At 41.9% G+C, this 22,755-nt stretch overlaps 1 protein-coding gene across 3 annotated transcripts in view; it reads right to left on the bottom strand.

Moving 5' to 3' along the window:
• The window catches only part of PDGFD (platelet derived growth factor D), a 142,984-nt gene extending 120,627 nt beyond the window's left edge, over positions 1-22,357 (bottom strand). Inside the window, exon 1 of one of the 3 annotated variants that reach the window (XM_065047848.1) lies at positions 21,532-22,357. In XM_065047848.1, coding sequence (XP_064903920.1) covers positions 21,532-21,661 — 130 coding nt within the window. In that variant the 5' untranslated portion in view covers positions 21,662-22,357. The remainder of the gene's footprint in view (positions 1-21,531) is intronic. The other 2 variants (XM_005501480.3, XM_005501479.3) reach the window with 2 other exon arrangements.
• Positions 22,358-22,755: the final 398 nt, after the last annotated feature.

Here is a 22,755-nt window from a genome sequence, read left to right on the forward strand (position 1 = left end):
ACCACAACAGGATCAATGATAACACACAGATGAAGTGTAAGTAGGCCTCAATGTAAAAGGAAGATTTCTCAAAGCCTTTCCACCCTAAAGAAAGTATTCACAATTCTTTTATTGTACTCTTTATGTTAGCCTTATGCATTCTTAAATCACATTGCACCTCTCAAGAGAAAAAAAAAAAATAACAAAAAAACCCGCAACAAAACAAAACTAGAAAACCAAACAAACACCGAAGATCAGTAATACAAAATATATTAGGTTATTCTGAACAAATGCAAATATTGGTCACGTGTCACCCTGCAGGACATGAAACTCTTGCCGAGAGCCCCCTTAGCTCCCACTGCTGGCATGCAGCAGCACGCTCTGATATCCCGAGCATGAAGATATGACGGTGCATCCTGGGAGCAGATTTCTACCTTCAGGCAACTGGCTTATTTAACTTTTGCAATCAGGCTTTTGTTTACAGTGTACATGCATGGACACAAAGAAGCTTAATGCTATTGAAGTAAATGGGATGGAAGTACATGCTTGAGTGTTGTCTTGATTCAGGGCCAAAAGGTAATGCTCGTAAAAAGAAGAGGTTCAAAAATGGGTGTTGGAAGGTGGGACACACTCTGATGGAGATTTCTGCTAGGTATTTAATACCCAGTAAATCATGAGAAGTAAATGCTCTTGCTTACTTTCTTCCACTTAAACCAATATAAAGTCCAAGAGGTGAAAAGCATTAGAGCTCTGAAACTTAACCACCTCAATGTGTTGCATACGCCTGATATTTCAAGAATATCAACATTATCCCCACTGCCTGATATTTCAAGAATATCAACATTATCCCCACTTTCTGTAAAGGACAAAGATGGAGCTATTCCTTTTTATACAGGCATGAGTCTGGCTTTTAAACTGTTTCCACATAAATTCTTTAGTCATACGTATTTTTTGTCAAACTATCCTAGTATTACGTATGTGAGACTTGCACTTGCTGAACTATAATTTAATAATTACACTGTTTGGTGCACGCACAATAACATTCAATATGCAAATGGATCTTAAATCAAGTCAGTACATTTACCTGCAGAGACAGTTCTAGAGCCGGTTTCCCATGTGAACACACTATGTCTGTATGTCTGCTTGTCAATCTCCACTACTGGATTTTTAACCTTTGAGCTAATTTGAACCAATATGAGATAGAAAGAGAAGTTGCAGGATACAGTATTTCTGAATGTTAAGAGAAAACAGGAGGCCAGCTAGAAAATGGGAGTCTGTTAATGACACCACTTAAAAAAAAGACTGCAGAATGGGAGCACCCTTGTCAGGCATCAGGCCATCCATACCGGCTCTGAAAACCCTTAAGAAACCAATCTTTGTTGGTTCGCTGCTCACAAGACAACTTATTGTCACTCAGAAAAGCATTTTAATAACTTGGCACCCAAAACCTAACTTATGTGTCCTCTCTATTAGTTTTGAACCACTCTTACTATGCTGCCACTGCTTGTGCAGCAGTGTAGCGTTCATGCGCTAAAACTGGGCGCCAGTGTGCTTTTTCTGCTTTTCAGGAGGGAATGAGAAACAAAATTACTTGGAACATCCTCCTATTAGCAAGGGTCAGTTTATCAATACATAACATGATAATTTTCTATGAATATAACAAGGAATTAACTTGAAAGAGAGTGAATCACCCAAGCTAGAGGACAGTATTCATCTTGGAGCAAACAGAAGTAAATTTAGCAGACCCAAATCGTGGCCAAAATTACAGGAAGGTTACTAAGCAGATTTGGTACAGCTCCTAAGTAGTACCAACCGGAATATACTATTTTGAAGATGGAGCTCACTCGATCCATATACAGAGACTTGAATTGAGGCAGCCCTTCCAACTGCAGTCTCAGTTAAAAAAGGACAGAGGTGAAGCACCAGCACATATTTTATGCTGAATAAAATATGTGAATTTTAGCAAAGAATTTCATAGGAAATATGAAGAGCAGTAAATTATGTTAGGAATATTGCCTAGCAGGAAGACAGGTAGAGCTCTATTAGTAGGCAAAGATTCAAGCCTTGAAAAATGCTGATTTAGCAGAATATAGCACATAAAAAAAGGCATAAGAAGTGAAAGACAAACTGAGTAGTGTGAGGCACTACTTTCCCCGACTGAAGGTTAAAAACAGGAATGAACTGCACAGAGAAATGGACAACGATAGTTTAGTCAAAGAATGGGAGAGGACAATCAAGCTGAGAAGATTCCAGTCATAAGGCAAAAAAAGTCCTTGAAAGTGGACTATAGCTTAGAGAGACCACAGACTTGCAAAATGTAAAGGACACTGAGAAATCTACTCCTGGGATTAAACACATACTTGTAGCTATATCTGAGCAAAAATTTTCAGCATTTTTTATGATCAAGCCAGCAATGAGGAAAGAAAGCCATCTAACAGTTCCAAACCTCATGTAGATGTCAAGTGAAAAGATGAAGACATGCAAGAAGAGAAATGAGGACCTTAGCTTTATTTTTAATGCCTTTTAAAAGCCTTCAAAGTGCTGACTAAAATTAAGATGTGAAATGCTATTATTATCTTCAGTTCCTTCATTCTGAACAAGCCTTTCCCCCAGTGGGCTGCTATTCAGACCAAAACATGATTGACACTGAGATCCTTTGGTTCAGACCACATCCAAGTGAGTTTTTTCAGTGTGCCAACAGATAACAATCAAAGGAGATGACAAACACCCACTGCTTGTCCAAATCATTATCTCCAACATATTCTACACATCTGCCTTTGTTTTTCTGTTCAATCTAAGTTCAATAATAAGAGCCAAGAAGGAATTATTGTGATTGGGTTTTGTATGTCTTGGTAGGAACTGCTGGAACAGGTCAAATCAGTCATTCAGTCTGAAATCTTTCTTCTGAAAGCACTTGTGCCAACTTCCTCAGCGGGCAACGTACAACTACAACAGGCATAAGTATTAGATAACAAAATAAAACATATTTTTGATTATAGATTTTTAAAAAATCTATTTGGATTCATAGCTCTAGAAACATTCAATTAATTTAATGATATTTTGTATTCCATTTCATTCAGGACCAAGTTCTGCACGTTGGAAACAATGGTAGCAATGTAATTATCTTCCAGGGCATATGGTCAAATCCAGAAGTGTCTTAGCATTGCTCCAAACTTATTAAACCATTTGTCTCACATGGGATGCAATCAAATACCCTTTTAAAATATTGTGAATCAGGCTTTCTACCACTTGAACTTTCACAAGTGAATTTATTGTGTAAATAAATCCTTACAACACCTCTGCAGAAATACTGGTTTTCAGCTAAATTTGGTTCCATCATCTATTCCCAAAGAGGGTGAAAGAAAGAACCTTGTCTTAGCTTTTCTGTACTATGTTATTTATATATCCTCTCACTTCTGTGTTTGTATTCACTAGCTCTTGCATCTCTCTTCTGTGCAGTTTGTTTAACCAAATAAAAGATGCTTCCCAGCTGTAAGACAAAGAAACAAGACTTCAAGTCCCCACCAGATGTGCCCCTATTTCCTCTGATTTGGTGTATCAAATCTGAAGCTCTTCAAGTTTAACTTTGAAAAGACAACTGATTAATAATAATACTTTTTAAACTACAAGTTATTTGTGGGGACAAAAGTCCAAGATTGCAAATACTTTTTTTAACACCAGTAGCTAAAAAGAAATAATGTAAAGGGCTGAATAAGAATGGGATTTTTTCTTGAAAATAAATAAATGGGACACGCTGAGCTATGATGTTCCTACTTGCAACTGTTTTGGATTCAGAGCCATTGCACAACACTGAACAAACCTTAGAGACTCACGGTGTTCCCATCAAGATATAAATCTCAGTCTAATATAGAAAATGTGATTTACCTCTCTACTTCTCCCATCCATTCTGTAGTCTATAATATGTTCTATTTTTAGATGGGAATTCCCTACTTCCTATGATTCTGCCTTTCTTCTTTTATGTGTTTAAATTCTACTATCTGAAATACTCATAACTCTCTAAGAAATAAAAATATGTCTGGATGGGGATTTCTGAAAATTCTAAATATTCTATTCCCATTGAAGGCACTGCTAGTTTTATCCCACACTCCAGTGGGATGAGAGCTCAGGCAACACTGAGGCCTGATTTCATGTTGTAGTGCTTCCATAAAGAGACTTCTAGGTATACACAAAATCTATTTTTTAATACTTTAGCACTCAATAACATCACTAGTGTGAATTTACTTTATGCCTATATTCCCATTTGTGAGTTTCCCTAATAACTATTGAACCTATTGGCTAAATTGAGGATAAAAGCCTCAAAGGTATTTCAGTTCTGTTAGTTTTCTGAAGGTGGGAAGAAAAAGCAGAGAAGACACTGCATTAATGCCTCCCTGGGAGCAGGGAAACAGCATGAGCCTCATCCTCACCAGTCAGCAGGCAATTCAGAGGGAAAACATTATGCCTTAACACTGGGGAAAGTTTCAAATGTAGCTCACATTTCACAGCACAGCCTACCAAGGAAGCACAAAGCCTTAAGAGATCAGGTTGCATTACTTCTGCTGTCCAAAGAATTACATTTTATTTGAATTCAATATATAAAATAAAGTTTAGGTCTTAACACAGTAAGATTTAAACATTTAGATAGGTTTATTTTAAGAAAGAAAAAACACTGTAAAACAAATTCTAAATACATTGGTGTTTTTTTTTTTTTTGTTTGTTTTTTTGTTTTTTTTTTTTTTTTTTGCTTTTACATCTTCTGATCAAGAAGGGAAAACACTGTCTTACAATATGTGAGTGGTAGCCAGCCACCAAATATCTTCCATTCCCAGTCGGATGTGCAGGAACACATGTACATGTACTACATGTGCTACAGCTGCATGTCCAGGGAGGAGATCTGCAGGCACAGGTCTGAGGGGCTTCGTCAAGATGAGGGAAGAGAGAGAAAGGGGAAAGAGGCTTCAGCTGAGCAGCAAGACAAGCACAACAGCAAAGATTCAGAAGGTAGAGAGGTAATGAGCTCAAAAAGCACATATTTATGTTTGCACCTACATGTTCATACAACTAGCCAACACCCAAAGGTGTCTTCCTAGGAACGCCACGGCAAGATTAATGATGTTCTTTGCAGTTTGAGAGTCAGCATTTGACCAACCCCTTCTCCCCCCAGTACTTACACTCTGCACCGACCTCTGGCTCAACTTTCACAAGTGTGGACCTTCAACCAGGCATCTCCGAGTGTCACCTCCTTACCAGCAGTGATTTGAGACCCTGCCAGAAACCTCTGGCAACTTCATTCTCCATGAGTCAGAGCCCAGTGTCATTATGAGGTCCAAAACAGCTGGCAAGGGTGATATGTATCTCAGTTGGCATCTGTACATATAAAAAACTGCTAACACAAGATCTTGTGCAAATATATGCTGGCCTACCTGTGGCCCTGACAAAAGAAAAAAAAAAAGGAAGCCAAATCTAACCCTAAACTTGCTCTTCTTCCAACAGTTGTGTCAACCCTTCAAATTTTATCCCAAAAGCAGTGGTAGTGAACGTTAGTCTCGAAGTTCACACTCCCATAGTGATACATTGATATCACTTGCTATCCAGAAATAAGTAGTATAATGCCATTGTTCATCACTCTAAAGAAATCTTTAATCTTATCCTCAAGATGTAGCATTTTGAAGAGATCAAGAAGACCTAACTCACATTTCTCACAGAGTGATAAAAACTGGAATATTTTTAGGTACTGCTCTGAGTTTGCTGTCCTACTGACCTACTTGCCCTAGACTTGCTCTGTATTGAGTGCAAAAAGGCAGCACACATAGAAGGTAATTCAGCCCACCTGAAGATGAACATCTAAAACAAATGGGATGAACAGATCTCTGCAGGTGCCTTTCTCTCCCACTCAATTATAAGGGAAGATTTAACATGATGCCCCATTTTTCAAACCACCATTTGGTAAAATTAACTTTTTTCTCTGTCAGCTACATTTCTGCCTCATTTAAACATACAGTAAGGCAGACTGAATCTGAATGTGTTAAGAATCCCTTAAACATAAGGCAAACACACACATACATACAGATGTACATACATGTACAAACATACACTTTTCAAAGGCCTGTAGCCAGGACCTGAGATAAAGTGACTGAATTCATTTTTCAGGTCTACTGTGGAGTTGGGAACATGGACTGATTCACATCTGAGATTTCAGCTGTGATTTTAAGCTACTAGTACGAAACCTAGCTTTATATCTTTAATTTTAATCTGAGTTTTCATTTTTACTTTTCAGGCTTGTTTGTTTTAAAATAATATTTAAAGACACAACCATTAAGGACATATTTGTCTGCAATTAAATATAACTTAGCACAAAATCTGGTAATTCTTTCTGCTCCCTAGGAAGATGAGCTCTTTCTAATAATATTTTAAAGATACTTTGCCTCACCATATATTTATTGCACATCCTGAATTTCATGATTTTTTAAGATGTCAGAGAACATATTCATAATAATGAAAATTATTGTTTTGACTGAGATTTGCATCAAGCTGCATTTGGATAGAAATCAGAATTCAATTAAAATGTGCATATCCCAGCATTTTAAATAGCTCTTCGTTAAATAAAATTACCCTAATTGTGTTGAAAGCATCAGAAAAAGAAGTACCATAACATGCTTTGCATTCAAGTCTGACTTAGTAAATAAATGAAATACTGCCTATTAATTAACTCCCATTGCTCCTATTCACACAATAGTGGCCATATTTCTGAAATGATTCATGTGCCGCAAAATGAAAGGAAATGACAATTTAAATATTTTTAAAATAATCTGTGCAGGTATGTTACTATTTGTATTTTGGATGTTTTTCTCTGCAATGCTGACTTCCTACACTTGTAGCTGTTTTTTACTTATGGACTGAAAGAGAGAATGAATCACTCTGTTTGTTTTGTGGGTTTCTGTAAGCCCAAACTGATTTCTCAATTTGAGTGAACCAAACAAAATGTAAAAAGAATATTCACTCTACACTTGCAAGACAAATTGAAACCAAGAATAACGGAAGTGTAATTTGTATACAGCAGCAATCGAAGTCTCAGATTTTGAAAAACATGCCAACACCAGCATTCAATCTACTGTAAACACAGAAAATACAGGTATTTAATGAACTACATCCTACTATGATATGGTTGCAAAACTTGAGTTGACATCATCAAATAAGCTGTCATGATTTCAAATGGGTTTCTTTTCCAAACTAGAAAACATGCATTTTTGATTACACAATCAAGCCACATATTTAAGAAAAAACTCCCTCAAAGACTAATCATAAAGAAAAATTTGCAGATTTTAGGAAGATTTGTGCAGACTGGTCTCCAGAGCATAGCAGCCCCACCAGCATTGTTTTCAGTGCAACAGATGTAAACAATACAAATAGTAAATAGACCTTCACACCAAGATCATATGACATCAGTTCTCCAGAACAACATCAGATTACAAAGATTTTCATTGAAATCTTAAGCATGATTATAGCTGAGAACAACAAATTTATTACTCTAGTAAAAAGCTTTATGTCCAGACAGCTCCAAAACTGTAGAAGCAAAAAAGTGTGACCTGCTTTTCTGTGTCTAGCAGAACAATAAAAAAGAAGGTTGTAGGGCCTGTAAACAAAACTTTCTAATTTGGGCATCTGAATTTGGAGTAAGGTCCCAGATACTCAGAGATGAGCATGAGCATAGATCCCGTTAATACTACCAGGGAACTAAATAACACTTCATACTTATTGTAGAGAAGTCCTATGTGATAGATATAGAAATAGATATAGATATAGAAACCTTCTCACTGGCTGATGATGGTATTTGGTCCACAGCAGGGATTCTTTTCAAAACAGAGGCAAATAGAAAAGGATTATTCTGAAATTATTCTGTCAAGAAGAGACAAAGGAATGAAACAAATGCTACAGCATAGAAGCTCCATCTTATTTTTAAAATGTTCTAAAGAAACACAGAATATTTATGCTAGAATCAAGTAATACTGCATGGCACTTGATTGCCTCTCCATAGACAGACCAGCTGCTAAACACAGAGGTACAGGCATGTACAGAATCACACAGACCAGGAGACACCATTTCTCTCTTAGAAAAACAGGACAAGGGAGAAGGTTACAGAATACAGTTAAGGTCTCAAAACCAGATCTCTGAGAGCACTAGAAATCAGATATCTCTCCAAAGAAGTGCTAAGACATCCACTTAACACCCCCACTGATGTGGCAGCAGGGATGCAAGCCTGAAACACCTTTGCAGCAGAGAATTTCTTCAAGGGGAGAACAGCCAAAGCTATCTGACCTGTATTCATTACATTTGAGTTCAGAATTTTCCAAAATAATCACGGGGAGAAACACTAACCGCTAGAGGATAATACAGGATAATACAGCTCATAAAAGAGTAACTCATTACACATTTAAAACTAGATGGTGTCAGCTGCTGCTCTATGTTGACTGAGTGATCCTGATGGATTTACGATACTCTATGCTAGAAACTGTTTTGTCTCAAGGTTCTTCAAGTATGTGTTTCTTTCCACACAGGATGGGCTCCAGTTACCAGATCTAGAGGAAAACACACATGAAGATGCTGCCTCTCATGTTTTCTGTAATATTCCTTTCTCTTCTACCAGCCACAATAGAGAAAAGCCATCGTTGTTTTATACATAGTTTAACCAGTTCTATTCTTTTTTTTCTCTACTAATAGTCAAATATAGATCCATAGAGTATGAATGTAAGAATACCAGTTAATATTTGAAATATGGATGTCACTCAAACCATAGTGGCACTAACAGCTTCATTACAGTTTGATTCATCTCAGCAAAGATGTCTAAAATTTATCAGATTAGAGGAACCATTCAGTGTAGTGTGAAAATTAGGTGCTAATTAAGTCATCTGAACACCTGAACTTTTGCAACACAAAAGCTGTAAAATAAATTAGCATTTTATTTACCAGTCATTAGTAAGAGGTGAACAGCAGCCAAAATCACGTTACCTTAATAAGGTCACAATTACAGGAAATTACTTTTGTACAAATTGAGCACAATCACACAATATTTAAAACTGCATTATTCCCAGCCTTGGCATTAAGGTGAGGACAAGAACTATACCCACTGTCCATCTTCTGCATGAAGTGAAAATGGCACGCATGGACCAAAAATGACACAAAACATTTATGTGCCTCATGTGAGCTACATGGTTCACATGGACTGGCTCTCCCACACAGCTCAGCAAGGAATATGGAGACTGAACACATCACCTGTTCCATTACCAAAGCTTCAGTACCACATGAAGCAACTGCAAAAAGCCACATTTGGCAATATATCAGACTATTTGATGGTAAAGTGATAATCTGTGGCTTCAGTTCTCGGGGCAGAGGGGAGGAGGCAGAAGGGAGCCCCATCCAGCACACAATGAAACAGGGGATGCTCTTCCATCTTCATTGGGAAGACATGGAGCAACTACTTCAACAGAGAGCTGGAAGTAGTCTTAACACACTATCCAACTTCTTCCACCTCTCCACCTTAGTCAGTATTTGCAACAAGACCCTTTCTATTTCACTGTGTACACCGATGGTAAGACCAAGTAGGAAACTGAGGCAGGGCTGCAGCTCCTTCCCCATCCTCTCTCTGACACTTAGCTGGTAATGCACATGCTCAACCTGCATGACCTTACTCTTTAGTCCTGCCACCTCTGGCCCTACAGCAAATCTAACAAAGATAACACTTTTAGTTCTTCTGTTTTCTTTATTATGTTTCATCTTAATCACACACGATTAGTCACCTGTATTTTTTTTTCGGTCGTGGCAAGAACTGAAATGAAAATATCTCTATTGCTGAAATCTCTTTTTCTTCCTTTTCTTTTTAAATTTTTGCTTGCTTTCCTTTGCATTATTATAAGAGCAAATATTTGGCAAGAGGTTTATGAGGGCACTGCTTTGTTTTCGGTATATATTTGACAGGCACTACAAATCTTCAGCTTACAGTACTGTCAGTCTGTTCTCAACTGTGTTCTTCTGGTCCTCAGATGTCAGCATCAAAAAGCCAAAATTTATCAACTTCTTAACGGAACTGGTGCATATGTGCAGGAAAAAAATGGATATTCTGTGTGAAATGATTCAGCAACCATTACAAGTATGAACTCTACTGGCAACCATCATAAGCAAGCACTGTGTAACTGGGACGTGGCATGTAGGTTTCTTACAGAAGTTCAGTGAAGTCCCTAATGGGAGCTCCCTGAGATTCTTCGAGTTAGCTCTTTCAGCAGGCCCACTCATGCTCCCCGAAAAGCTGTGCCCCCTGCTGCTGCACACGTAGGAAACTCTGTCAAAACCAATTTACAGAACTGCCTGGACTCACGTGCTGGCATCAGAGCCTCTGTTTTATCTGGTAATTTTAAGAAATTCTAAACTGGCAAAAGCATCAAGCCAGCAAAGTAATGATAATGCTATGAAGTTCATGATGATTTGTCTCTTAAGTGTAGGTTTTGCTTTAGCCAAAAAAAATGTAAAATTTAAATAAAAATAGATAATATTGATTTACAATAAATAAGCAAAGGAAATGGATGTCTCCTACCCACGTGAACCAAAGGAAAGCAGAAGCTGCATTAAGTGACCAGGCTGGCTATACTCTCTACAAAGAAACAAGGCAACTCTAGGTATTTCTACTCTGTTTTGGCCAATCATCTTTGAAGACCTTTTTGAAAATAAAGTGCTAGAAATACGTTGTCAAAATTACAATGTTGTGTACTTATATTTGTAATCACTTCATAACAAAAGCATCTACAGAAAAACATTCTGTCTCTCTTCTGGTAACAAAAACAGGTGACACTTGCCAATATTTTGACTAGTGACTTGCCTGAGGTAAGCTGAAAACCAACCTACCCAATAAGGCTTGACTTCAGGTCTTGCAAGAGACAGCACAAAAGATAGCAGTAGCATTAGGAAATGGCGTTCCTGTTGAAAGGCTGCAGAGAGAAATCCTGAGACAAGGTCCTTGTATAAAAAGCAAAGGCAGCACTTAAAACCCTTGAAAAATATCCTGCACAACTTGATAAAAAAGCCTTTAAAGTCATTCTTCCAAAAAAAAATATTGAAATTACATACCAAATCATGATGATTTCCTCTTCATAGCCTTCCCCTATTTCCTTATGTTCTAGATGAAACCAAACACAAGGAATGTGCAAAGAAACAAAACTAGGATAATAGCTTTCCCTGGTCTGCTCTGGCATTTCTTTGGAGGGGAGACTGCTATTTAGCTCCCGTGCCATGGGAGTTATTTTCAGGCAAGCATGTGAGCACCAAGATATTTGATTTTTATACAGAACAACACACTTGTTTTGTATGGTTCTCTGTTCCTCAAAACTGGCTACCCATGTGCCGTGATATTTGACCTCATAGCTCTAAGCCTGCAAAAGTGGTGGCAACTCTGAGCAAGGAAGTGGAGAGGAGGTGGGACAGCACAGGGAGCAAGGCCACAGCATTTTAAGGATGGCTGCACCCCTGTAAGGATCTCCAGTCTTTGCACACTGGTAGTGACTGCTGTGGGTGTCACTTCTGCCTCTACAAGCTGCCAGGGCTCAGCCCCTACAGTGAAGCAGAGAGTATGATCACACAGCATTACTGCCCACAGAAAAATGTCATCAAATGCATGAACTCTGTCCAGTGAAGGCCTACTACATGTGCTGTGACCAGTTAGGGGACTGGGGAAAGAGAAGGCTGAACAGCCACGCTGGTCCACTTCTCATCCTCCCCTCTTGGCACCATGGGAACAACACAGGCCCAGGATCGGTCCTCAGATGTGCACTAGAGTATGGCATGAGGTTCCTCTGTGGCAAAAATTAGTTTATTTTCTGGACTGGTGCTTGTTTCCATGTTGTCCTGTGGCCAAGGGAATTACTTGTGTCTTGGAGTCTGTTGGGAGGCAGGCAGTCTGTATGGAGATGGGGCTGTAACATCAAAATCTGGCTCTGCTGTGCGGGTCCAAGGACAGATTGAAAGCGCCCTGGCATCACCCAAGGGTGCTGCAAGGGTAGGGTCGTCACTGTTTCCATTTCTCAGAGGCACCACTCAAGCCAGTCTGAGTGCATGTACAGTAAATGTGGCGTGCACTGTCAGAGGACTTTGGAAGTTCATATGTTGGCACATGCCAATTATGCAAAAGGAGATTCTTTATATACTAGGGCAGCCAGATCACTACTGTATGATGCAAGAATTTTATCTCTTGCTTAAAAGAAGAGTTTAACCTTGGCTTCTGCTTTCCAGGATCTAATGAATGACGGGAATTGGTGAGAAATGCATGCCATGTCACTAAGTTCTCCAGCGTGACAACTGTTAATTACGAACAAAAATTAAAACAAGCCTATCCAGGGAGACAACTGTTCTCTGTCATTGAGAGAACAGAAGAATCAAAGAACATCTTTTGCCTTCTCACACCTACACAGCCATGCTACCAAAACAGCAGTGATAGCTGTGGGGACAGGGGTTTGGGATCCCCAGGTCACACAGGCAGCAATGGAGCTAACCAGCATCACCCTGTGCTAACTTCCAAACATTCAGCAACCTCAGACAGCATCGAGAAGGAGACTTAAAACAGCAAGGGAACAGGTCTACAGCATCATCCAGGAAAAGAAACAGTACCGTAACTTTGGGGCTTTCCATCAGTTTAAAAGCAGCAATTTCTCTGTAGGCTTCTGTCATGAGGTCTTAAACCCTTATACTGACATCTGGATGTGTTAGTGAAATCATTACTATCAGTGTTTATCCCTGCTGAGACATTGTGATTAAGAAGCTGTGTTGGTCCATTTCCACAGAGATTCTAAAGACATTATTACCACCTACTTGCTGTTTTCATGCAACATGACTGCCACTGGTTTGCTAAAGCAAAGGATTTATTCTACAAGCAAATTCCTGGTTGAAAAATTAAGGGCATATAAGGTATATAAAGGGTTTCCAAATTCCACAGTACTTCTGGTAATCAAAATTCTATGTATCTATTTTTATTTCTTTTCTAACCAGTCTGGGGCTTTGCTTTATCCTCAATCCACTTTTATTATGAGTCACAGCAGACTAGAAATACATTCAACTATGAGAAAAATCTTCTGCAACCGATCCAAGAAGAAACAATAACAAAACCCCACGCATATTACACTTGGAGCCTCTTTAAAAAACAGAAACAATGGAAGACACGGAAAAATATTGACAGGTTTCCTTAAGCTCTTGCTTAGAAATTTACTATAGATGAAGTCCTCTTGTGCGATATCCTGTGGTTGACACGTAAGATTGTCAGTATAGAAGAAAAAGCAACTGGACACATTTAACCCACAAGGTTTTGTTCTGTACTCTTGCTACACAATCTGTAACTACATCAGTTATCCCTCCCATCTCTGTTAGTGCAAAGGATTTGGTATGTTTTCAGTTCATGGACATTGATTGAGTATCTTAACTGTGAGTATTGTAAAGGTTACCTACATAAGATCTTCATTGTAAGAAAGACATTGAGGTGCTGGAGCAAGTTCAGAGCAGGGTGACGAAGCTGGTGAGGGGCCTGGAGCACAAGTCTGATGAGGAGCAGCTGAGGGAACTGGGGCTGTTCAGCCTGGAGAAAAGGAGGCTGAGGGGAGACCTTATTGCTGTCTACAACCACCTGAAAGGAGGTTGTAGCATGAAGGGTGTTGGTCTCTTCTCCCAAGTAGCAAGTAATAGGATGAGAGGAAATGGCCTCAAGTTGCACCAGAGGAGGTTTAGATTGGATATTAGGAAAGATGTATTCACTGAAAGGGTTGTCAGGCATTGGAACAGGCTGCCCAGGGAACGGGTTGAGTCATCATGCTTTTTTTTTTTTTTTGCAGTAGAACTCCAAGATTTTAAGGGTCTTTTACAACCTAAATGATTCTATGATTCTATAAGAAACTCATCACTGGATTCCTAAGCATTTTCTTTTATTGCGTATTAATTAATGTAAACTGTGAGCCAGACCCTGCTGCAGTAACAGCTGATGGAAGTTATGACATTGATTTCAGTGAAATGAAGGTCAAGATGGCTATTTTTCAAGTTTTTCATGGACCTGGTGTTTAACAAATATTTTTACAGAGTCTCACATCATCAAGTCCCAATGCACAGCGGGGCTAAAATACATTGGCAGGAAGTTTGTACAGAAGGTAAAAGTGTGTCCTCCCACACCATCTCCAAGTTTGCAGAGCTCTGACTGCCAAAGCAGGAATACGGGATGTTGGCCTTCACAGCATGGGACACAGATCAAAAAGGAAGCATGAAACTGAAGATTACTCAAGTACAATAGGAAGCTTGAGATCATGTAGGATTTATTCACTACCAAAAATGTTAGAGCCAAACCCAAATTCCCAAAAGAATATCTAGCCAGTTTGACAGTGTAAACAGGACATTTCCTTAGCTTTGTCAACAGGAAATTGATTTCAAACAAACTGCCAAGTAACCTAACACAATCCAGTATTTTAGCCAAGAGATCCTCAACAGAAGCAGTGATACAACTGGTCTTTCTTATCCAAAATGTGATATAATGTAATCAGCCTCATTTGTGGAAGCAATTATTGAGTACTGCTTGAATCATCTAATGTAAATGAGTACTACTGATTTTTGCTGTTTTAGTGGGCACTTTCTTACTACAAATAATACCAACACAGAGCCTTTATGGTATTTATTAGGATTCATTTAATATCCTAGCGTCAAATCCCTGCAGGTCTAGAAAAGCCAGAGAAGACAGGGGTAGACAGCGCTTCCCTTGGGTTGGGAACATGCTATGAACATTGACAGCTAACTCAAGGTTTCTCAGCTGTGTGGTCAAAACTGACCATTGCTAGACAAGGAATGGAGGAGGAGAGCAAGGAGAAGGAACACAGCTGGGCCCAGAGCTGTGGGACAGCCAGACTTCACGTTCCTGTTACTTCTGCAAACAGAGAAAATGGTAAGAGTGAGAAAGAGAGAGAGGGGTACAGAGCAGATGTGGAAGGTGACCACTGCTTCTGGGCAAGGATGTATTCATGGAATAGTTTGGGTTGGAAGGGACCTTAAAGATTCATCTAGTTCCAACTACCCTGCCATGAGCAGGGGCACCTTCTACTAGACCAGGTTGCTCAAAGCCCCATCCAGTCTGGCCCTGAACACTTCCAGGGATGGGGCATCCACAGCTTCTCTGGGCAGCCTGTTCCAGTGCCTTATCACTCTCATGGTGAATAATTTCTTCCTTATATCTAAGCTAAAACTACCCTCTTTCAGTTTAAAGCTATTATTCCTTTTCCTGTCACTACATGACCATGAAAAAGGTCCCTCCCCAGCTTTCCTGTGAGTCCCCTTCAGGTATTGAACAGCTGCTATAAGATCTCCCCTGAGCCCTCTCTTCTCCACGCTGAACAACCCCCAATTCTCTCAGCCTGCCCTCATAGGAGAGGTGCTCCAGCCTTCTGATCATCTTGGTGGCCTCTTCTGGACTTGCTCCAACAGGTCCGTGGCCTTCTTGTGTTGGGTGCCCCAGAGCTAGACTCAGTACTGCAGGTGGGGTCTCACCACATCAGAAGAGCAGAATCATGTCCTTTGACCTGCTCATCACAACTCTTCTGATGCAGCCCAGGATATAGTTGGTTTTCTGGGCTGCAAGTGCATATTTATGGGTCATATCCAGTATTTCATCAACCAACACCCACCACCATCCATCTGTCAGCTGCAGTAGATGCCATTATAGAATGACTGAAGTTGAAAGGGACCTCTGGAGGTAATTATTATTGCTTTGGAGGCGACAAGGAGCTGGACATTTTGAAGCCTTTTTGACTCTGAGATCAGGCAGCTGCCTACTTTTCTTGTGTTCAGAGCCAGTCCTGTAAGATATTTTGTTTGCTGTTAAAGAGATCCATTTGTAATTTACTGTAGATACATTTTAATATAAGCAAGACTATCCATATGAAAAGACTGGAGCATAAAACATACAAACTTTTGTTGCACCTTTTGTATCCATATTACTAGTAGAGGCATGAAATGAAAGCCGTTCCCTGTCCTTCTAATTTGCTGTTCCCCAAAGGAGTTTCTTGTTGTATAAATAACACACCATTTGCAGATCTTTTCCTTTTATACCATATTTACACCCAGTCTAAAGGAGTGCCAGAAACATAATGTAGTGAATTTTTATATTATTTTGTTAAAAGAATTTCTGCCTTCGATAATCCTTTTCCCTATAAGTGCCTTTTTACTTGATTAAAAATTGCATAACATGTAAATTACTTTCAGAACTTCCACTTGCAACATGGAAAACCAACAAATGTTTTTAAACATACCTTTTGCTTCCAACCCAAATTCCATAAATTACATAGCTAACAACATCATGTAAAGAAGATCTTAACTACCTTGAAAAGTTAGGCTCAAATATTTGTCTACCTGTTCATTGTTCAACTAGGACTTCAAGAAGTTACATTAAATCTTGGGGTTTGTTTTTTTTTTTTTTTTCAGTATTCGGGCTCTGTGAGTTTCCGATCTATGCCTACTCCCGGGTGTTTTATAAAACACAGCCTCTCATCACAGTGAAAAAAACTCATTATTTCAGAATTTTCAGCAGCGTTCAATTTCTAAGAATCAAAGTAATAACATTACCAAGTTTTATCTGCAAGCCTTTTAAGAGTTAGCTGGCCTAACTAAGTTACATACAAATACATTTTTTAAAAAAGGAACAAGACATATTGAGAGACTGGCTGGAGAGTTAATAAGTGAAGTGGCTTCCACTGTATGATACACATCCACCTGATAAAACATGTTTCAAAGCTCCTTTGGAGAATTCCTCCATGCTGCTTGCTGCTGAGTCAGGATTGGAATTCTCATGCAATATCCTTTGATACTTCAGTCCAAGCAGTTAATTATACAGATAAGAGACATCATCAAAGTTAAGCAACTGTAGACCACAGGGCATTACTGCAGGCAAATTACTAAGGTGGGTTTTCTTTAATCTGATGAAGACTGAAATACACATTGGTTTTGTGTGTGTGTGTGTTTTTTTATTTTGTTTTGGTTTTGTTTTACAAAACCTACAAAAACAATCAGGAAAATAAAGCTTATAACACCAAATTTATTGTAGCTATTTTCCAGCTGACACAATTTTATGTTACCAAAGTCCTTTAAAAATGTATACAGGTCTATTACAAAATAGTAAGTTCATTCTAAAACTGAGGATACTGTACCACTAGTGATATAAGAGCCATTTCAAAGCAGTATGAAAAAAAAACATGTCTTTTCCCAGGAGCAGACAGTTAATACCTACTTGGTGAGAGAATATTGCCCAGATCATCTGCACTTAGACATAGGCCAACACAGGGAAGGGGAGGATAAATGACACACATGCCTTTGGACAGGCCATCAAAGAGCCAAAAGCCGTTGCCTTTTCCCCAGAATGGTGAAATTCAGTTTTTCTTTGTACTTTGGGGCTGCACAAGCAAGCCAAAGTTTGGAAATTTCTTATTTTTTGGATTCAGAATGAAAATTACAAGGGTCTAGAATCTTATCTCAAGTCCTCTGATGTTACGTTTTCAAATCCACATCACAAGATACTGATTCCATGGCTTTCAGCTGTTTACATACTGAAATGATTTGACACTATGCTGTCTGTTCTGTTCTGCCTTTTCTTCAAACTTTGGATTTTAAAGTTTAAAATATGTATAGTGATGCTTAGTCTGAGTATACAGACTGGGCATACTTTCCTAGACTGAGCATTCATACAGATGTTGTTCAGTAACAGATAAGAATGAGCAACTGATGTTTCATTTAAACACCATAAAGTAAACAATATTACTTAGCACTCTTCATGTCCACTTTTCATCTCCAAGTGCACATAAACAACCAAAATAGCAGAAACAAACTATCAGGCTTCTGTAATCAGGCAGCATTACCTGCAAAAACGGAGGCAAAGAGAACAACAGAAGCATCTGGAAGCCTCCTGTGTGTTATTCTGACAAACTTCCACGGACTTAATAGATAATGGCATTAATAAACACTTTAAATAAATACCACTAGATGTGCTATAAATGTGGATGGCATCCCCAGGACACTTTAAAAAATTGATTAGGCTACACTGGACAGCTGAGTCATCAATCCCCGTCCTTCCACTAGGACAAGCGGATGTCTTGTAAGCAGGTTATTTATATTCTTAATATCTTCAGCAGGAAGTACAGCCTGGTTAGGTTTGGTAGTCATTAAATAGCACTTTTTTTGTATGTGCTGCCCTTCATCTATAGATTTTTTTCTCAGAGCAACCTCAATCTCAAGTAAGAGCAATTACAAATAGGCCAACCTCTTTTAGTCTAAAAGCAGAAAGGCAATCTGGATTCACGCACAGTGCAAAGGTTTGTTTTAGCCAAAAGCAAGACCAAGACTCCAAGTTCTGTGTATGCAGTATCACTAGTTTATCCTGCTTGGAGGTAACAGTTAACTGGAATCCAAAGGACTGTTTTCTTTTTTAATAAAAAGTGCAGGTGGTCTTGGACTTGCCAAGACATAACATTTTTTTAAGAGCTGAACAGGCCTTGCTTCCTCTTCAGTATCTCTCTTAATTCCACAATGTAATACTCATGATCATCAACCCAGGATGTAATAGTAAATTAGTTTTGATCCCTGCTGTGCATTTTGAGAGAGCTTGTTGGAACATATTCACCCCACTGTATTGTGTGATCTTAGATCTCATTCCATATTGTCATGTCTGCAAATATTAACAAAGTAAAAAACACTGTCTGCCTCACTCAGCAATGCAACCCACATGCCTTTAATGCTATTCCATATCAGTGCTTCAGACCAAAACAAGACACAAGCACCACCGAAAATCATGAAAGACAGAAATACTTTCAGTGGCCAACAGCCAACTATGGTCTAAACACTTTGCTTGTGAGCTCGTCACATGCATGCAACATTTGGAATGTTGCTCATAACCTTCGGCTGCACAAATATAGACCTTCAGTCAAGAAACTCAAGCAACAGTTTGGTTCATTTGAATAAATTTGGGCCAAGCAGCAGCTGATCTGCTTTAGATATTGGGACCTGATGCCCAGCTCCACTGGTTGTACCAGAACACACCATCCTTTGCAAAGCAAGAAGATTCCAAAGCAGAAGGAGGGGGCAAGGCTGCAGCGTGCTGGGGGTCCACATGTGGTCTTCCTAAAGGTGTGTTACCTCCTCAGTACATGGATAACATCTGCTAAAGAACTGCAGAGGTGTCTGACTTCGGCGTGTGTGTGTTTTGCTACGGCTGCAGGCTGTACCAGCATATGGCCCAGGAAGGCTCAAAGGTAGCAGGTAATTCCATACACATCTGATGTTTTCAAACAGTCCCAGTACCAGTCCACCCTGGTACTCAGGAAGTTCAGCCACTACAAGTTGTACAAGATAATTTTAAGCTTAATCACACTGTTAGATTATCACAACTAGGAAAAGAACAGTTAATTAATCATTTCACATAGGCTTGTTCTCTTCATCACTCTGGGAAGGCTTCTTCTGCAGAGTAGAACACCAGTCACACTGCCAGTAAGCTGAAAACTTTATTTACATTAGGTGTCACTGGTTTCTTCACTAACTCACTAACTGGTTTCTTCACTAACTCTTCACTGACTTCACTAATGTCACTGGTAACTTCACTAACAGAGAAGATTAGACTAAAACACATTTTGAAGTGTTCTTAGTAAATCACTGCAGTTTTTAATGAAAAATCTTGTTTGGAGTTTGGCTTGGAAGGAACCTTGCTTAGCTTGGTTCAGAGACAGTCTCAGTTATTCTACAAAGGATAAGATGGCAGGTTTACAAGTCATGAATCTTGATAAAATGCACCATAGTTTTAAAGGATGAAACAGAAATAATGGAAGTATGCTTTTATTAAAAACACATTCATTTTTAATTAGATTAAACTTGACTTCTGAGACAGAAGGTACTGCAATTCTGTCTTGTTTCCACACTTGCTGTCTCAGTTCTAAGAAAAAGCCTCTTCACCTTCTCTATGCCTTCTTTCAGTGACCAGGAAACACATACAAAATATTATTAAATTCAGTATGGCTCCAAAGCTGAAACAAAACCATCTTCCTAAATCAACTGTATACCCATTACACACATTGTATACATGCTGAAAAATAAACACTGGCAAATACAGAGTACAATCTTGGAAATGGCTCAAGTGGCTGGGTTTTTTAAAAGGGTTTATAAAATATATAAATTCTGGCAACTGGAAGATGTTAACTCTGTTCATTTTCAGGGAGAACATCTTGCATTTCCCTCTGCAAGAAGGTACACTTGAACATGCAAAAGGAGGTCCTCGCACATGAAGCTGGAACACAACAGGCTGCTCCCAACCAGAGGCTCATTGCCGTTCCCAAACAGACCTGGTTTTCTTCACCGTTAGGTACAAATAAGTGTATCACAAAGGTGAATTTCAGTGGTGCTGTTTTTATGCAGCCTCCACATTCATTCACCACGAGGCCACAGCACATGGCCATGCTGACCACTCCCTGGAGGCACTTGTGTCCCATGCAGCTGTGCTGCAGAATCTCGACAGCACCTCAGCTGTCCAGGATATCCTCTGCTGGTGGCTCGCAGCGGGAAACAGGCCAGAATTCAAACACAAAGACTGAAACCACCCTTCCTACCAGGCAGGCAGTGTCCAAAAGCCCACAGCCACCCTCCTTGGTGCTCATCATCACTGAGCATCCTACTCCTGCCAGTGGTCCGGCTGGCACAAGGGAGCAGGCCAGTCCCCGTGGGGCACTGTCCAGCAACGAGCAAACAGCCCCGGGCCCTGAGCCGCCCACCAAAGCCGCCCTCCACCCGGAGGACGGCACGCTCAGGGCCATGACAGCAGCCGAAGGTGGCGAAAGGCGGTAGGGGGGCCGGGAGGGTAGCTGCGCTCCCGCCAAGCACCCTTGAGGCGACCGGCGGCACCGCCCGCGCCCCGCCCTGAGGCACAACGGCTGCCGCCCTCGCCCGCCACACACCCCCCAGAGCGGGCACCGCAGCGGCCCCGCTCCGGCTGCAGCCGCCATAAACCCGCGTACAGCCCCGGCGTCGGCACACCAACGGGACACAGAGAAGACGTGGCCCGCGGGTGCCGAGGGGCGCCGGGCGGGACCCCCACAGCAGCCGTCACCGGGCACCCCGCGTCGTCAGGGACGAGGTGCCGCCCGCAGCCCCGAAGGGACGCTGGGGGCACCGCCGGCTCCCGGGAAACCTCTTCCAAGTTGCCCTAAGTAGTTCGGGACCGCCCGGAGGAGCAGGCGCCGGGCAGAGCCGTCCCCTCGGCCCACACCTCCCTCCTGCCACCTGGCCACACGACCCCGGGCCGACCCCCGCCGGCCTTCGGGGACTGGGCTTCGCGTCCCGGCTGACGCCGCCGGCCGCCCAGGGACGGGACCCCTGGCCGGACAGACCTCCGTCAGCCACTGGGGACACGGCCCCCGGTCCCAGGGAAGGGGGAACGGCCGCCCTCGGGGCGCGCTCCGGGATCGGAGCTTCCTCTGCAAATGCAGCCCTGGGGAATAAAAAAGACAGAGAGACACTTACCATCTCGCCTGATATTCGAGGACCGCAAGGCTTTTATAGATCCGCCCTGGGCCGGGGCAGTGGTGCCCTGACGGCTACAAAAGTTCGCACAGACGACAGCGTAGAGGAGGAGGAGGATGAGCAGTTGCATTGGGATCCGCTGGGAACGGGACCGTGTCTCTGCAAAGAAACCGGGCTCTCCTCACCAAGGCTGCTTCTCTCTCTCGTGCTCTCTCCCTCTTCCCGGACTTTTTGTATGTTGTTGTTGCGTGTTGCTTGTGTATTTGGAGGAGTTGTATGAAGGAGAAAAACAAAAAAAAAAAGACACACACACACACTCAAAAACCCCAAACAAAAACCACACCGCCCGAAATAGCAGTCACAGCTGCCGCGTTACTCCCTGAGCTGCCCCAAAACTTCCCGCACGCTGAACTTTCTTCTGCGTTGTGGGGCCGGCCAAACTCGGTAAAGGTGAGAAATCCCCGGGCCGGGGCCGCCGCCCCCTCCGCTCGGCCGGCAGCGCCGTGCCCCACGTCGCGGGCGGGGGCTGCCGCAGCCGCGCTCCCCTGCGGTCACAGCGGCCCCGCTGCCGGGCTGCGCCCGCCGCCTCGCACCGCGCCCGCCGCCTCGCACCGCCCCCGCGCCGCCCGCTCCGCTCGGCAGGAGCCGCCGCCGGGGTCTGGAGGGGCGGGAGCGCCCCGCGCTCCGTACCGGGGCCGGGGGGCACAGGCGGCCCGAGGGAAGGGGGCGGCCCGGGGGCAGGGAGGGAGGCGGGCGGGAGCGGCCGGCGGGGGGAGGCAGGGAGCGGTGCTCGGGACCTCCGTGAGCTAACGGCCGCGCCGTCTCCAGCCCGGGCAAAAAGTGACCGGAGGGCTGTGCGAGGTGGGCTGGTCCCGCTGCGGCGTGAACCTGCCCTGTCCGGACCGCTGCGCTGCCGGCGGGTGGGTCCAGTGGGAGCCGTGTGCCAGCGGCACCCCGCCAGCAAAGAGGGCACGCACCCAAATGTCCTGTCACTCTCGGGCCTGCAGTGGCTGCGTAAAGGTTATCATTTGGGCAGGAAGGACTCAAATCACAAAGCTGCACCAGGGTGGGTGAGGAGACTTGCTGGAATAACTGATGAAAACACATTGGCTGAAGAAAACCTGCAGTTGTCCCTGAGAGAAATATATGGGCTCTTCTGTCATGCCAAGCTTTTCATAAAAAGTTAATTCCTACTATTTGAGACCCTCATTAAGTTGTGTCTAC

The sequence above is a fragment of the Columba livia genome, chromosome 1 (genome assembly GCF_036013475.1).
Source record: "Columba livia isolate bColLiv1 breed racing homer chromosome 1, bColLiv1.pat.W.v2, whole genome shotgun sequence".
Taxonomy (NCBI): Eukaryota; Metazoa; Chordata; class Aves; order Columbiformes; family Columbidae; genus Columba; species Columba livia.